Source organism: Nestor notabilis, unplaced genomic scaffold (assembly GCF_000696875.1).
Source record: "Nestor notabilis isolate BGI_N333 unplaced genomic scaffold, ASM69687v1 scaffold10483, whole genome shotgun sequence".
In the NCBI taxonomy this organism is placed as follows: domain Eukaryota; kingdom Metazoa; phylum Chordata; class Aves; order Psittaciformes; family Psittacidae; genus Nestor; species Nestor notabilis.
This window is the reverse complement of record NW_009923284.1, coordinates 1-17,766: the sequence shown is the minus strand read 5'-3', so window position 1 is coordinate 17,766 and position 17,766 is coordinate 1. Positions and strand designations below refer to the sequence as shown.

At 43.8% G+C, this 17,766-nt stretch overlaps 2 protein-coding genes across 2 annotated transcripts; one reads left to right on the top strand and one right to left on the bottom strand.

Moving 5' to 3' along the window:
- The first annotated feature begins 264 nt into the window (after positions 1-264).
- On the top strand, positions 265-2,670 carry TPRG1L (tumor protein p63 regulated 1-like). The gene is made up of 4 exons (XM_010012060.1): positions 265-301; positions 696-903; positions 1,638-1,791; positions 2,448-2,670. Exons 1-4 carry the CDS (start codon positions 265-267, stop codon positions 2,640-2,642), a joined length of 594 nt encoding a protein of 197 aa, XP_010010362.1. The 3' UTR covers positions 2,643-2,670.
- Positions 2,671-4,696: 2,026 nt separating this feature from the next.
- WRAP73 (WD repeat containing, antisense to TP73) lies at positions 4,697-17,642 on the bottom strand (the record flags this gene model as incomplete). The annotated part of the gene is made up of 11 exons (XM_010012059.1): positions 4,697-4,829; positions 4,912-5,103; positions 5,738-5,863; positions 6,786-6,891; positions 7,972-8,049; positions 8,141-8,275; positions 9,096-9,182; positions 9,784-9,887; positions 10,758-10,830; positions 16,840-16,956; positions 17,490-17,642. Coding segments are annotated over 11 exons (1,281 nt in total), but the record flags the coding sequence as incomplete, so codon positions are not given.
- Positions 17,643-17,766: the final 124 nt, after the last annotated feature.

Sequence of the window (17,766 nt, the reverse complement as noted above, 5' to 3'; positions counted from 1 at the left end):
CACCCCGCTTTGCCTTTCCCTCCACCCTGCCCGGCCCCTCGGCCCCCAACCTGCACATACCTGCTTTGCTCTGCTTTAACTCTTCACGGTTCTAGACACTTGCAGAACAGAAAGCCCTGCAGAGGCCAAGGGTGGCTGCATCATGCTCCTATTCCTGTGCAGCTCAAACCCACCCAAGGGCAAGGGGAAGCCCCTATGTTAACTTGTTCCAAATCTTATGACCCTTAGAGTGAAAATACAACTTACTCCTAGGTTGCCCTAAGAATGGCACAGTATAATAGCTGCGATGGTTCAACAGCAGGTAAAGGTAAAATCTTTTATCTCTGAAATGTGAAGAAACTGACAAGTTTTTCTACGTACAGGCTGTTCTTACAGAGGAAAACACAGTCAGATGACACAGGTAAAGGAAGCTATTTCTCTCCCCTGAGCATGCACCACTCCGGTTAATTCAGCAAGCGTGGCAACACGCTACTGGCATGGTGTTAAACACGCTCATCTGCCCCATTTAGGAGCATTTGTTCTCAAATAACAGGCAATAGCTGGAGCAGATGCTCTGAATCCTCACACTTACTCTGATTTTCTTAGTATTTTCCCCTGTCATGACACTCCACCTCTTGTCAGACTTGCTGACCCAAAGCAAAGGCCATGATGGAACGGGTTCATTCTCCTTCACGACTCTTCTGCCCATGGCCAAGACCGCTCAAGTCCGTCCTTTTGCCTTGCCAGGATCGATCACTGGAACAATGAGAAGGAGCGTCTGGTTCTCATCACAGACTGGTCCCTCCTGATCTGCAAATACAACTTCATCAGCCTGCAGTGCCAGCACGTGACGAGGATCGCCCTCAGCGCCGTTGATACCATCTCAGTTGGACAGTTCGAGTTCCCATCTAAATCTCTGAACAAGTGAGTTGATGCAGTAACGCTGCAGTGTTATTTCAACTCTTGTGTTGTTACTATGAGTAGTTTGAGCTGTCAGCCTTTGTCCCTGACTGCTGGGCATGGCTGAGAACTCTCCTTTTGCTCACGTGACTTTGCAAACTATTGCGCAGCCTTACTATAAGACCTTGGGGTAGCTGCTGTTTTGCTGGGACAACCAGTAGTTACATTAAAAGCAAGTTGCTTAAGGACTTCTGAGGTAAGATGAGTAGGTTTGGGAGCAGAAGTTCATTGCCATCAGCATTCCAAGTTGGACAGGGCTTGGAGCAACCTGCTGTAGTAGAAGGTGTCCCTGCCCATGGCAGGGGATTGGAACTGGATGAGCTTTAAGGTCCCTTTCAACTCTAATGATTCTATGTAGTGCGGTGAGTAGAAGCAGTAGTAGTACCACTACCTTAGCATTACTAGAAAGCCATGTGTAAATGTCAGGTCACACATCAAACACAGGCCATCACAGGCAATGTAGTTCAGATGTTGGGTCCTGGGCATCTAACAAGCATAACCTTCTTGCCCTCAGCTTGTAAGAACATGTCTTTGCACATTTCAGAGGCCAAATTCTTCTCTTACTGGTCTAGAGGAAACACTTCCTACCAAACTTCTATTTCAGTTTCTAGCTCTGTTTCAGACAGCGTGTTTCTACTTAAACTGGCCTCAAAGACTCCAGAGTCTTACCCTGTTAACTGTGCTGTCTTCAACGTCAGGCGAGAAGGTGTTGGAATTCGAATTCAGTGGGACAAGCAGAGTCGTGCCTCGTTCATCAACAGATGGAACCCGTGGTCCACCAGCATCCCGTACGTCACCTTCACTGAACACCCGATGGCAGACGCTGATGAGAAGGTGGCCTCCCTTTGCCTGGTAAGGAACTGGCCTCTCCGGTTCTAGGTGGGTTGTTGAGCTTGTAGGCTGGGCATGACTTGGATGATTTTGAAAAGATACAGCAGTTAAATAGTTAAGTCAAAGAGATGGAACTTGGAGCTGTAACTACATCTCCCCATTCATCAGATTCTGACCTGCAGGGCAGCTCCTGCAAATAGTTGCTATGAGGAGGAGGAGGCTGAAATCTCCACAGGTGCAAAGTCCCATAAAACCCAACAGAAAATGGGTCTCGGTGCTGCTCCTCCTCTGACTTACCCAACAGGCTGATGCCTGATGACTTCTAGGACTGCCAGCTAATTAAACAAACAGTTTAATTGCTGAGTGCAAACCTTCACTTAGGTGGTTCTCCATTTTACTTGCAATAGTTGCTTTCACTTAAAAATAACCACCATGGTAATTTATGTTCTGCACATCAGTGATAAGGGCAATCAGAAATAAACAGTGTTAGTCACTGGCAAATCTTTAAGTTACACATAAATAGAGTCCTGGTATTAACTGTATCATTAAGGTTAAATGTCAGAACAAATTTATCATGACGACAGCTTCGGCATTCAGCCTTTACAAGTCACCATCAGCAGCTGTTTGTCCATCTTTAAAACAAAGGACCACCACCAGCATGACTTTTCTTCTTTCAGCTGGAGAACTTCAAAACTCAGCTAATCCAGGCTGTGAAGAAAGCCCATAAGGAGTCTCCATTGCCAGGAAGGGCAAATGGTGTGCTCGTGCTGGAGCGTCCTCTCCTGATTGAGACCTACCTGGGATTGATGTCCTTTATCAACAACGAGGCCAAGCTTGGCTACTCCATGACAAGAGGCAAAATTGGTTTTTAAAACTCATTGTGTGGCATCTTTTCAAGGGCAAGTGATTTGGTATGGTCTGGGGAGAGCATGCCATGCAGCAGAACACTAGATAATCAAAGTGAGGAAGTCAGGGGAACACAAAAGGGCTGGAGAAGTGGAGGTTCACAAGAGGCCTGGATTGTTCAGAGAACACACAGGCCAGGTTAATCTGATGCAGACACAAGGTAGTGTCACTCATTTTATGTCTGATTTACAGTTCTTACACAGGGCTAGCTAGCAGCAGTTATTTTTCATTTCTAATTACATGTTCTTCTAACTACATGTTAATTAAGGGTAATGGGAATCTGCTACAACCACTCTGCACAGCATCTAAGACACAGCAAGACATTCATGCCATGTTACAGCTGTATCCCTGTGTTTGGTGTCAAACCTTGTAGTGTGCTTGGGCTTGATTCACATTGTTTAGAGATGTTAGTGGTCACAGTTCCAGGCACCTTAGCACATTAAGGCCTGTGAAGTCATCCTGTAGCTAAACAGTCAGCTAATAGTGTTAAACTCCCCTACTGCATCTGCTCAGAAGCAGTCCACATGAGCTATGCCTGAATAGGAGTTAATTGGCTTCCTGACTTTTTGTGTGTGTGCTTGCTGCAGCCACAGAATAAAGGCTCCATTGAGAGACTATTGCCAAAAGCCTCACCAACACATCTGCCTTCAAAGCTATTATTTATAAAAGTGAAAAGGAATTCTATTTTGATTAGATCTATATTCTTAACAGTTTTTCTTAAATCAAGTCTGAGAGAGCAGCAGGGCAGGACTCCTGCTGGAGACAGGTAAAACTTTGGTGCCAATCTTGATTTACACTTCACCTCACACAGATGTCCAGTAATGAAATTCAGAAGCAGTTTAAGAGAATGCAACAGAAACTGCTCCCGAGGTTACTCTGGCCACCTCTTTCATTCCATGTGACCTTCTAGATGTGCTGTTTTATCAGGGCATTTCTCTGCACAACTACAATGCTGAATAAACGCTGTGCTGCAGTGGTGGTTTTTGGACTAAGATGTGCTTTTATGAAACCTCTGTAAAGCTGAAGTCATGATGGAATGCAACAAGCTGCATGCCCCCAATGCATTTTCTATGATACCTATTTAATTTTCATTAATCTTGCAGTAAAGTTAAAATTTAACTCAATTTGTTCATTTTTCTTCATTTTGGGGAGACTGAGGCTGTGAAATTAAGTAGCAAAAGAAAAAACATCCAGTAAATTCCTCTGATGGATCCAGCAGTTGGCTACACAGGTTATAGAGACCAGACAGTCCAACTGCTCCTGCCCTGCCCAACCATCCAATCCCATCTGGCACTATAGTTGGGTCAAAAGCTCCTATTTCAGTTGCCTTTAGTGTATCATTCTAAAGTAAGTTATGACTCTTCTTACAAAGATTCAGTATAGTAAATCTATAGTAGACCAGATGCAATTACTGTCATCCGTTAACTCTTAGTCTGGAAAAACACAATTACTGCTACTGCAGGGGGCTTCATTTGCTTTCTGAACACAGAACTTGTTCTGCTTTAACAGGAACTGATTCCCTAGAAAGTGTCTTCCTGATGTATCTTCTTCTGCTACAATATTTAGTTGTAATATACCAGAAGAGTCTCCTGTCTTACCAGCCTGGATACAAGCTGCACAGTGGTGTGTGCAAGTAACTCCTTGTGCTAGGATTAATCACCTCACTGATCACAGAGAACCAGACCTCAGAATGCAGATAGTCATAGAAAGTTTGTAACTATCAAAGTATTTATTGGAAATTATAAAATTTAAATAGCTATACATTATATACACACAGCTACAGTTTTAGAAAACAAGGTTTCATAGTTGATAAAGTTTAAATACATCAGTACTACAGTTTCCTTGCAATCCAGATTTCATCCTCTACACAAAGTTGCTACATCACTTCATTCAAATGCACTCACAATACTTCACACACTGGAGTTTGGGTAAGCTCCTTCAAATAAATAATCCATAAATACAAGACCTTCACACTGGGCAACAGGGTTTGATCCCAGTCCTCATTCCTCCTCAATCTTGTGAGCAGTTTAATGCAAAAGGTTGTTATTTTACCTCATCTTTTTCCAAGTAACACACACAAAAGTTGTCCTTACTCAGAAGCACCATGGAGTCCCCACTGGAATGCCAGGAGAGAGACACAATCGGGAAGTCACCTGCAGAAACAGAGCAGGCTGGTAAGTGGAAAAACAGTCAGTAAAGCTGCTGATGGCTTGTGGAAGCTCCCACAGGCCTTACCTTCCACTGGGACCTGCACTGACACGCAGCCAGCTGGGGACCACAAGTAGACATTGCTATTCCCTGTGCATACAGCAAGGCGGGGTTGTCGGGGGTCCCACCGGAAGCACTGGATGGCACACAGCTGCTCCAGGACTACAGACAGCTTCAGCTTTTGAATGTCCCAGATCCAGACAGCATTAGGAATGTTATCTGTTGGAAAAGGAAGAGGTAATCACATTTATACCTGAAGGCTCAAATAAGTAGTGTAATCTTTTTACCAAATGGGCATTACTGAGGTCTAACACACCAAAAACCATTTGGGTACACTACAGGTGTAACACCACCAGAGTGTTGCCCAGCACTGCCTTCAATTTTGCCTTAGAAATACTGCAAAAAGGATTAAAAAGTGACTTAGTTTGCCCTCCAGAACCACAGCTTCTGTGGCACAAACACAGGCAGCCCTTCAGGAGCAGTGAAGGGAAAAGATGGAAAGTTAAATCCATGACTCACTAATCAAAACCCCCTACTACAGGTTGTGAAGAATTCTGCCTTTCAAGAGACACTTGCTGTAAATGGAGGCAGAAACTTGTGCCTTTCATTTTCTAGTACAGCAAGCTCACCTACATTCAAAGGGATATATAAAAAGCATCCTACTTACTAAATACAAAGCCAAGGCTGAGTTAATGCACTGATAAGTAGCTCTAGCAGCTCACAACACTTTATGTATGCTAGAAGGCATAGGCTGAACTTCCTCTGTAGTAGCATGTTTGCACAACAGAGCTGACTTTAAACCCCACATGCTGGTAGCAGGTTTCCCCTTCAGTGTAGGGCAGCAGGAACTCACCATTTTTGGTAGCCAGGAAGCAGTTATCCGGACTGAATGCCAACATCCCAATGCCCATTTTGGGATTTGCCCTGTCAGCAGCTGGTTTGGCATAGTGCAAAGAGAGTGGCACCTCGGAAATGTCATCTGGAATTTGAAAGAGAAGAAATCAAGCCTGAATGGACAAAATATTTACATTCCAACTGTTAAAACACCCCTTATCTCTGAGATGACATGGCTGCGTTTTACTCTTCTCCCAGATGTTCCTATTAAAACTTCCACTGTCTTAAGTTAAGGCATCTTCACGTAAACACTCACTGTTGCCTGAGATTAAACTACCAAAAAATAGGCTATCAAGTTTTCTGCTCTTTTCACTAGTATTTCAAACAAACACCAATGCAAACCAAAGGTGATTCACAGCACTGCAAACAGTGAATATCAAAAAAGAATACTAATCCTCCATTGTCTGCCACCTCTCTAATACTTCTGTTGTCTGGAGGCAAGTTTAAAGCACTGCCACAACTACAGCTTCTAAGACAAAAGCCAAATGGCCTTCATCATGCTCTGCTTTTTTACTGGGATTAATTACTATCCCAAAGCAAACAGCAAGAGCAGAATATCCAATTATTCTATTTTAATTATTGATTCTATTACTGGAACTGACACATTCTGCTAAGATTAATAGCAGTAGTTCATCCAATTCCAATGATTATCTGCAACAGCTAAACTAAGTCATGAAATAACATCACAGAGATGGAACAAGGCAGAAGAAACCCACACAATGCTAGGACAACTTTTGCCAGCAACTATGAGAGCAAGATCTGGCTGTTCTTGCAACACCTGAGCAATTACAGTTCTCTTCCACAGTATCCTGCTGATCTTTAACCTGCCTTCAAACCACCCTGCAGACAGCAGCCCCTCTAGCAGAGTGCAGCACTGATTCACTGCCCTTCAGAGTACCCACTGGAGCCATTCATACCAAAGGGGCAGAGTTCACCTATAGTGTTTACTTCTAGAAAGACTTCACGTGGCAAACTCAAGCATCTCGTTGTAGTAAACTTTGGCTTACATTTACTTTGTGTGCTGAAGAGAGAACTAGCCAATGCTCTTGTTGGAGGGAAAGAAAGTCTCTCTGTTTCAACAGATGGGGATTTCTCCACTTCTTTATACACAATCTACAAAGAAACAAGTGAGAGTTCTACAGAAGGGACTTGGAGGATTTGAACATGGGCTATTACCAAACCATCCACATCCCACTAACTCATTTACAAGCGTGTTGTGTCTCAGCATCCCCTGGTTCACCAGCGGAGGAAAAGGCTTTGGTAGGCAAATACCAAACTCAGTGAATCATTTGCTGTTTGGAACAATGACCAGGAAAACACTCCTGTAATAAATAAATGAACCTTGAAGTCTATGAAGAGTGAGGCTGCCAGAGCACACCTCATCCGTTATTCCTGAGAGCTAAAATCTGGCAGCACAATAAATCACCTTCCTTACAATGCAAACACAGATTTCATTTTTGCAACAAAGACTCTTAATCACATACTATCAGAAAAAAAAGCAAGGGAATAGCACAAATATTTTAGTCTGTACACGTGAACTCTCCCAGGATATCTGTCCAGACACAAGCCCAGTCTCCCTCTGCAGCAGCACGCAGCACTACCACACTGTGTTCTTTTACCTTGATGGATGGGAACAGTTTGTGATTTTTGGAACAAAAGCCACAGTTCTCTGCCTGCTGCCAACTGCCCAGAATCTCTGGGCCTTGCACATACATGTATGCAAGGGTAAAAATAAACCTTGACAGATGTTTACAGGAAATATTCTGTAGGTGAGCTGGAGGAGCCTGTACACACAAGATGTAGATCTGACTGCAATCCAGGTCCAAGGCTTTTTAAAGTCACGAACTGTATAAAGCCAAGACAAATCTCTCCTGTTGTTTCCCTATTTGCCATCCTCTGCACACTCACATCTGTAATGCAATCCCCATCTGCATCAAAATACACTGGCATGTGATAGAAAGCACCTGAGAATCCATCAGTGCTAAAGCTGAGTGGATCGTACGCACATTGTCCAAACTTGAAAGGATTCCTCTCTTTCTCTTACATCCCCAAATTTTCATGGGATTTCCCCAAGCCCTTTACACATTAGGAGGGGAAAAGCAAGGTCTCCAGAATGAAACGGGTATCTCTGGGATTCCAACAGCAGCACCAAAGCACTGCCAATGACTCAATGGATTCCAGATCCATACTTACGGTCTTTGTGTTCACAACAGTTGCTGGATGCTCAAACTCTGTGATCTTCTTCCAAGTTACATGGTTCAAGATACGCACCTAGTTGTGGAAAGCAGTGCAAGATAGAACCAGAATGATAAAGTTCTACGAGTGGTTCAGGCAACAGAGAGAAAGTAAACTTATTTCTTACCTTTTCATCATAGCTGCCAATTGCCAAAAACTGACTGCTGGGACTCCAGGCAACTGATTTAATGCCAAGGGACCATTCATAAGCCTGATATGTGGACAGGAGTCTGCCGTCGAGGGAGTAGAGCAGTATTTTATACTGAAACAGAAATAGGTTATTCTAAAGACTATCAATATTGTTTGAAGCCAAAACCACTCCTTCCAAACTCTCCCTGACTAAAAGGCAGCAAGTTAAATACAAAGGGACTGGCCTCTTATCTGTGACTTGAGACAAGAGGATCAAGGCTTCCAGTTTGGCTCTTCTGGCACTCTCAGACCACAGCCACCCTGTCCCCAACAGCACAAATGCCCCACTGGGCCAGAGCAGTGGCCCCTCCAGCCCAGCACTCTCTAACAGCATCAGCAGATGACACTATGGAAGACCATCACCCTCCTTCAGCATCTGCCAGTGCTCTGATCCAGGATGCTCCAACCCTGCCCCTTTCCCAGGGCTGTTTTGATCATACAGCCCATAAAATCATGGCCCCTGGAGGACACTTTTCTATACCCAGAAATTCATCTACTCAAAGCAGAATATTAGATATTCCTTGCTAATTTTTTGGATGAGTACTTACCTGTAAAATTACTGTGCAATGCAAAATAAAACAGAAGAATTCTTCTGTTATTTCAATAACAGCTCCTGCAATGCTTACAATCCATTTACTTTTTTTCAAGGTAAATCAGAAAGCTAATAAGATAATTTGCTGTCAAAGATCTAGACAACAGTTTGACATACACTCGTAAGGACATCCATTACCGATACAAGTATTACCAGTTCAAACGGTTTGAGTTCAGCTTTTGTTATGTTTAAAGGAAAAATGAACTTAACACAAGCTATTCTAGTTAGTGCTTTATACACAGCAGCTAAAACTCAACTGGGACTCTCCAAGAAAATAATCAGTTTTTTCTCCATACCATACCTCCAGACACGTATCCCATGCTGCCAGGACACAGCCGTTAGGAGCCCATTCGATCCCAAACAGATCTTGTGTTTCAGTGTCAAAATGCTGCCCCCAAAAGAGAAAACACAAAACCATTTGAAATACTGCACTAACAAATACTATTGCTTCTGACTTAGAATCCCCAGATTTATTCTTCTAGGTGCTACCACAAACACAAGGGAGCCTTTGGTATGCTAGCATGGGAACAGAAGTGTTTTCTTTAGTAACAGTATGTTGCATTCCCTTTTCCTTTGGTTTCCCTTTATGGAAGAGGCAAAAACTTGCTATACCTTAAAATGAACAGCATTTCATAATAAAGGAAAAGCAGTTACACTGAATCAGTCAAGAAATCCAGCTAGGCCAATTCCTTGCCTCAAAGGCCAGTACAGGATCATCATGGAAGTGCTTGGAAATGAGCATTTAATGCTGTTTCCCAAATCCTGCCATCACCTTTTAAGGAGCCTTAGAATTCCTGAGCCAGAGGTGACACTATGCACAGAATAGTTCTTAATGTGTTTTAATTTCAGACCCATCCAGTCCTCTATGACATCCTAGTGTGCCTCTTGCACGCCTAAAATCAGACTACCAAAGTGGCCAAGCCCAAAGCAGCGTGCAACACACACTTGTAGTCTACACAGAAGGAGGGGAAGGCAAGGACGTATCTTACTCTCAGTAGCTGCCAGTCACTGCAGACAAAGATGCTAATGAAGTCCTTGCAGTCACGTCTTTCTGCCACTGCCATGTAGCGGCCATCCTTAGTGAAAGCTATCCCTGCAATGAGACAAAGTTAATTAAGAAAATGAGAGAGAAAACAAGACAGAACAGTTGACAACTCCTCAAGGATGAGCAGTTACTCCCAATTCAAAGGATAAATGAAAGGAGAAGGAAAAAACATCTTCATAGATCACATTAATCAAAATCAAGGCAATGCATAGTGTCACTGATTTCCGTGTGTCACAGTTCTCAAGCTTTGCATGAGCTACTTCTAAGGACACAGCTTCACAGCTACTGCAGAACTTCAGCATGCTTCAAAACCCCGCATTTGATTAGTGACAGACAGTTGTTATATAAAAGCCACAGATTTCAAATAAGCAGTTCATTAATCTAAACTAAATGGATTAGTTATGCAACCATTGGTACTCCACCAGCTTCTAGGCATCAGTCCCCATCCACTCTTATTTTATATGGGATACATAATTGTTTGTGTCATACACGGGATACAAGCCTCAGGCAGGATACTGCTAACCACAGCCATGTGGCTGAACAAGCCTGACACAGCTTCTTTTCATGTGCAAGAGATGGCAAAAGCCACTTTGGATTAGTGTTTTTCATCACCAATGCATCCAGCTTCATTTGATGTCTTGAAAGGACCCTTTAGAGGTGAATGCAGCAAAGATGTAGATTTGAAGAAGAGACACATGGATTGATGTGATCCTTCACTCGCAGCAGGAGCACGACAACCCCACAGCGCATCTCTGAGCTCGCAGCTGGTGGGACATGGGTCCACGAGGGCAAGACTACCCCTCAGCAGGGAGAGGGCCAGAGCCCTCTCCGAGACCTGTGTTTTGTCATTACCCATCACATTCCTTTTCCCTTTCTGCCATATTAATACCATTCTGGTGTTAGATTTGTGCCACTTACCCTGCTGACAAGCTTTAGGATACTTGATGTAAGATACAGACTTTGTACACAAGGACCACACTGTTATCCGCAGCTGCCAAAGAAAACAAAGACAAGGAAATATGTGTTTAATTCTGTAGATAAAAAAGGTAAGTAAATAGAAGCCCATAAACCTACTTCAGCCACACAAAGTAGATCAATGTACTCTCCGTGGCTAACTAAGCTTTGCAGCTATTCCATGTAGCTCCAACATAAAGCCTGAGAAGTAGCTGTGAGGAATTCTCTCCCAACTCCCTTCAATTAGTAACATTACCTATTGGAAATCACCATGACAGGCACACTGATCACACCAGAGGGGTATATTAGATGCAAAACACCAATATGGAGAAAAGCTCTTCATCAACACCAAAGTTACTGATAGTAGCATGAATCTAGCTACATGTATCATGCATAGGCACTCTTCAGCTGGAAAAAAAAACACAGTTTCATCACAGAATCTGGAAGAGAGATGAGAAGTTTCTTACATTTATGAGTGGATGAAGAGTTACAGCAACTCAAGAACATTGTACCTCTTGGGAAAAAGCTACCAAGTATGAAAGTGTAGCTGAATTTTTCAACTTTTAGACACGCTCTGATTTCTTTTGTATTTTGCTCTTCTTTCCTCAGCCACACACAAAGGCAATGCTACATCCTTACGGAAAGGATGAGAAAAGAACCAAAACATGCCGTGCAGAGCAAGGCATTCAACGTGACGTTTGGGGTATTTCTGGAGGCTCAAGCATCCATAAGCCACCCAAACAGCAGAGAAAGCAGTCAGCTGCAAAAGAAGCCTCTCCACAGCTCTTCAAGGTCACAGCCCACATTCTGGAAGCTCTGTGTTGCCATCTGCAGATTATTCAATTAAAAACAAATACTTACTCTCCCTTAGCAACGGCAGCCCCACCAGACATATGTGCATTAATCAGGATGGCATGTGAATCACTTATAGCTGGAGCAAGGAATGTTCCCAGGATAGTATTTTTCTTGTCATTTCCTACATTTTATTGCACCAAGGCAAGAGATTCTAGGAGAGATGCAGGTAAGCCTGTTTTTCCAAGAAAGCACCACAGTCATAAGCCACCTTTCCCAGAACTACTGAACAACAAAACTAGTTCTGATTCATCACAGAGGTAAAACTTCAGCACTGCCTACCACTGCACCCCAATCCTGCAGCAGATGGACCATCAGCTTCACCAGCACCCTCAGAAAGATGTTTCTGCTATAATGCTTTGCATGTTTGTCCTCAGTGCACATTTTCATTCCCTGAAGGTGGCAAGGGATTCCAGGGCAGCATCCTATGACTCTGTTCTACCTGGTAATGCTACAGACCATGTGTTGCAACAGCTCTCAAAGGTTCTCTCTTGATGACACTATAATTTTTGCCACACAGCACGACTCTTGTAGTTGACATGGTGTTCAAACCAAGCTTCAGGATCCTCATAAGCACTCTGAAGATACATGGAATCCCAAAGCAAAAGAGCAGCATTAGCTGTTCCCCCAAATGCTTTTTGTACACAGAAAAAGCTTCTGAAATTTAAAGAGATGAGGAAATCATTTAAATAGTTTAATTTATTAACGGAAAGAGCTCAATCAGGTCAGATTCCTGTCCACTTCTATCCAAAGTTAGAGAAGGTACTGCACCACTATTTAATACAGCGTTGATTATTCTCTTCATTTCACAGGTATGAAATTACAGCTAGACATTACAGAGCCTTTAAAGTTTAGCAGGTCCTAGAGGAACCCTGGAGATGGAGAACATTAATCAAGTTCTATTGCTGCAACTGCTTGCTTCCGGCCCCACAGAAACACAGCACTGTTAGTCTGCTCTTCATGCAAGATTTACTTTAAAAATACCAACACAATGCCTACTCACATTCTTCTAGCACAACTGCAATAGTGACATGCTGCTTGCCCCTATTAATTGCAGTGTTAAATGTACTTGCTGCTGTTCCTCCCCCGACCAAAACACGCAGCCTACACAGCACACATTCTGCAGCCACTTAATACAAGCTTAGCAGCTGCAAGCTTCAAATGCTGAGGTCTGCATCATAATTTTTCCCAACAAAGGCATCCAAGTTTGCACTTGTGCTGCTGCTTGGCCTCAAGATCAACTCACCTCGCCTGCTCTTGTTGAATGCACTCCTACTCCTGCCATGTTGGCTGACATTGAGGCAAAACTTCACTGCTCATGTCAAGCTCTGTGTAGGAAGAGAAGAATCTCTACAGGTGAGAAACAGCACATGATGCACAAAGCTCTGTCACCTCTGCCTTGTCCGAGACTCAGAATCACAGACTGGTTTGGGTTGGAAAGGACCTTAAAGCTCACCCAGTTCCAACCCCCTGCCATGGGCAGGGACACCTTCCACTAGAGCAGGTTGCTCCAAGCCCCTGTGTCCAACCTGGCCTTGAGCACTGCCAGGGATGGGTCCTCTGTTTGCTGCTCAGAACCTTCTCTAAAAGGGTCAAGTTTTGTAACTCCCCAGAGGAGACACTAATAATGGTTTTCCTGTTCATTCTTGTCACATTGTGCTTAATGGCTGAGCATGTTCTTCAACACTGACAATCCTTTGGTAACCAAAGCACTTCATCTTCAGACTTGATCTCCATCAGTCACAACACACCCATAACTACTAAGAAGATCCTCTATTCCAGCATCATTCCTGAAAAGGTTGCAAGCTGGTCAGGGAAGTGCACAACAGCAAGTTAGAGACCACCGCTATGCTCTGCCTTAACATCCCTGCAACCTCTTGCCCAAGTCACACATCAGGAGCCTAAAGGTTTTGGCCTAGTGTTAGAAACATGTAAAAGGAAATCAGTTTGATTCCTTGGGGAATCGGTTTGGACTGGGATTCCTTCCAGATATTCTATTTGTGTGCACTTAAACATTTATAAACTGAGAAAGTTACATTCTGTGCTTAGCCTATGGACTTCACACCTATCTTACACAGATTAACAATGTGCTTACAATTAAATTGGGACAAAAAGGGAGAACCTTCATACTCCCAACTGGAACATCATTCCACCAACTGGCCCAAGCTGCCAACATAAACTAGCCTAAGAGTGATTATTTCACAGCTATCATATGATTATGAGACAGAAACATATTGCACTAAGTTTGCATTGCTCTTTCTTGTTTTTCTGAGAGACTGTGGAGAAGGGACAATTGCTTTCACAGCAGGAAACCAGACCATGGTCAGCCAAGCCTGCAGTGCACTCCTCTCCACTGAGCGCTGAGGGGTGCTTTCTCTTCAGCATAGACCCATTAAGTGGCACTGTCAAACTCAAATCCTAATGATAATGGTGTCTGAGAAGTTTTCAGCTGTTGTTTTGCAGTGGAAAAACAAACCAAAAGCAGCAGCATTTTTAAAATAGCCTAAAAACAGCTGAGAAATAAAAAGTATTTAGATGGTAACGTGATAAACAGTCTCCAGTGCTGGGTTCAGGACTACAGCCCGATGTTGACAGCTACAGGCAGGTGTAAGACTGGTGATTTTCAATGGATAAAAACACACTTTTAAACAACCTTGCATCTCAAATGACCGTCAACTTTTGTCCCAGACTTGACTGGGTCACGAGGCCTCCTTACATAGCAGTGTCTGTCAGCACTGGATTTCAGGAGATTATTCAGAGCACATTCCTCGACAGAAAGCATTTTTCAACCAATGCAGCCATTTACAGTTACTAAGGATTAGCTCCAGTATACACAGAAACACACACTTATTCCCCTGCTGCTGTAGTTTGAAAGAAGCTCCTCAGTGTTCAGTACCTAACGCAGAACTGAAGTACTCTATATGTAGTTTATATTATGGCTCTTGAAAGAAACACTCAACAATGCTGCTGATCTTCACATTGTTTATCACAAAACAGAGTCATTTGCTTTCTCTGTATCTTTTATCTGCAGCTCGTGTTTAAGCCCTACACGTGCCTATAAACTCAGGCACTGCAAGTGAAGAGATACCTGGTACAACACCTTCCACATGACACAGCAACAGCGTGGAATCTTCTAGCAATCAACTATGCAGGTACTACACACACTTTTGTAAGTAAGCATGGGTAATTCCTCCATATCTGTAACCCATTACTGTTAGAAACAATTCACTATCAAGTGAGCAGGGCTTATGCACCCCATCCCGTACGGCTGTATCATTTGGCTGCCCTGTATATAGTCCTGTTATTGCAGTCATTGTGTGAAGACCTGGACAGGTGCCTCTGCCATTCAGTATTACTGTGTGTCGTGCAACAATTCTGGGACCCAAAAACCTGCAAATTATTATTATTACAGACTCACCTCCAATAAAATTATCACATTTGCAGAGCTATGTTAATATTAAATGCCTACAGAGCATCACTGCCTATCTCAGAAGGCTGAACAGTCAAAATGGAATTTGGAAATGTGTGCTGCACTCATCTTGAGTTGATGCACACCACTCAGAGCAAAAACCCCACAACATCATTCACTATAATGCTGACCACAGAAAAACTTGACTGCAAGTCAGCTGAAGAATCACTTTCTGAGGCATTAGTAAGTATGGATTCCTAAAAATAAGTTAGCACAACCATATCCTTTAAAAAAAATCCTAGGAATAATGAAGTTTTCTGCATGTTACAGTGGAGCTCACATATTGACCTGAAGAATTAGGAGTATGAGTAATTAGTTGTGCTGCTTGAAAGCATCAGGCAACCAAAGCCAAGCTGCACTGGTTGACAGGGAAGCCCTAAGCCCTCTGAGCAATCACTGTATTCAATAACATACATAATACACCAATATTAAGTATCCTGACAGTTTCTGTCTCAAGCACTACTCTGTCTGTCCCACCAGACTATGGATTTAGCAGAGAGAGAGTAAACACAACTCAGACACCAGCATAACCCAGGCAGCTGTCTGACAAAAGCTAATTTAGCAACCTGTTTACAGCTGGAAAGAAAACTTATCCCAAGACAGATGCCAACTTGGCAAAGGCTTAATGAAATCCTCTAAGGTCAAACCAAGTTCTGTTGGAGGCAATAAATACTTGCCACCCCCACACACACGTGCCACGAGATACTCACACTTGTAGCACATAGCACCAGGCTTCAGTGGGGGTTACTGCAGACGCCTCTCTCTGACTAGCAGGGAGTTTAACAACTTCAGGTGGAAGTTCTGAATGAGTTCTGAAACTCATTTTATTTTAGTTGCCATCAGGGTGATTCATTGCTAGGAAAACTAAGGCCTAAATTCATCACTCCTCATAACCCGCTGTCTAAAGGGGTTGGGGAATGGAACAAGACTGAAAAATCTCTACCCCAGCCAGCACTAAACATCCTTGCCACAGAATTCTGCCACATGTGCATGTCTCACATGTAGCTCTTTGCCGGTTTTTGGCCATTCATGGGTGCACTGAACAACACAAATCACCAGCTCTAATCCAAAGACCACAATGGTGGAGATTCAGACTTCCCCAGGCCTCCCAACAAACCCAGTGCCCAGCAGCCACACCAGACTGAGAGTCTACCTCAGGGTGGGTTCCAGAACAGGGCTCTTCATTAATAAGCACTTAGAGGTGTTTTAATTTCAATTTCCCAAGTGTTCCATCAACAGCAGTCCAACTCCTATGTGCCAAATCAAACAGCTATGAAAGTATTTCTCCAAGTCTCATCTCATAGGGCAGTAAACCTCAGATCATATTTTCTAATTCCACAGCCACCCTTAAATGTTCATGGTTTGGAGCTTTATTTGGTTTTGGTAGAAATCCTGAGCCTTCCCTGAGCTATGAACAACACATTTGATTTCTAAAACTGCTTTGATGAATAGTAGTTATCCCTACACTTCTCTTAAGCATAAAATTTTACCTCTAAAGCCAAGTGTCCACATTCTACCTTATCATCCAAAGCAAGAGAATAAAATGTTAACAGAATAGCTACCATCTGCACTGGAATTAGCCTAGATTACCTACATGAACACAGGAAATCTATATCCATGCTCTTCACCACCACTCCAGCTTTAAGAGCTTTAGGTTATTTTAAGAGGCAGAGTGCAGACAGTAACATCTGATACCATCCAGAGCAATCGTGACTTCACACTCACATGGAACTCGGTTGTGTTGAGAATGTGACGACCATCCGGACTCCAGCATGAGGCCACCAATCCTGCGGAGCCCTCGTCGATCTTACAGTGCCAGTCCGGCTGCTCCAGGGACCACACCTGGGTCAGAGAGGAAACCAGAGAGGCAGCCCAGGGGACCAGCAGCTCACCACCCCCCGGCTCGCGAGCACACACTGCAGCTGGGACGAGGTTCTGCACCGTGCACCGGAGACGTCCGCAATCCTCCGAGAGCTGTGGCCATGAAGGACTGGCGCTGGATCCCACTGCAAAAGTAAGCCCCACAGCTCTGTGTGCTTATATAAATTGTAAAGTGAGGTGGCTTTTGGGCTGTGACAGATTCTGATCTTAAACCAAGTTTTGGTCCATTTAACAAGTTTGCATGTATTTGGTTCCTACTGCACTGAAAGCTGGTGACACGGGCTCCAGCTTTGATGAACACTTCCATTCTAAAATGGATTTCTTTTCAAAAATAATGGCATGCTGGGCTATCTTCATTACCAGTAACAGTGCTTTAGCATTATCAGTAACAGGGCTTTAGCAAAAGCCTTGAACTGGTGCTTGCACTAAGAGGCTCTCACCCAGAGCACCCACGAAACCCCAGCGGGACCCTCCCTGCCCTGCTTGTGCCTTACCTGAACAACCCCTCGCTTGTACATGGCGCACAGTATGAAGAGCGAGTCGGACGACCACTCGATGTACTGGATCTGATCCAGGCACGTGTACAGGTGGAGGATCTGGAGGCTGCCCGCATCCCGGACCGCCAGACGGTACTGCATGCACGATGCCTGGGCGAGAGCAAAGCCAAAGCGGAGCTGGTCTCAGAAGGCACAGCCCCCGCTGCTCCGTGCACTGCTGTGGCTGGCTGGGGGTTTACTTTCGGAAGGGCTTGGTGTGTGCTGTGAACTCCAG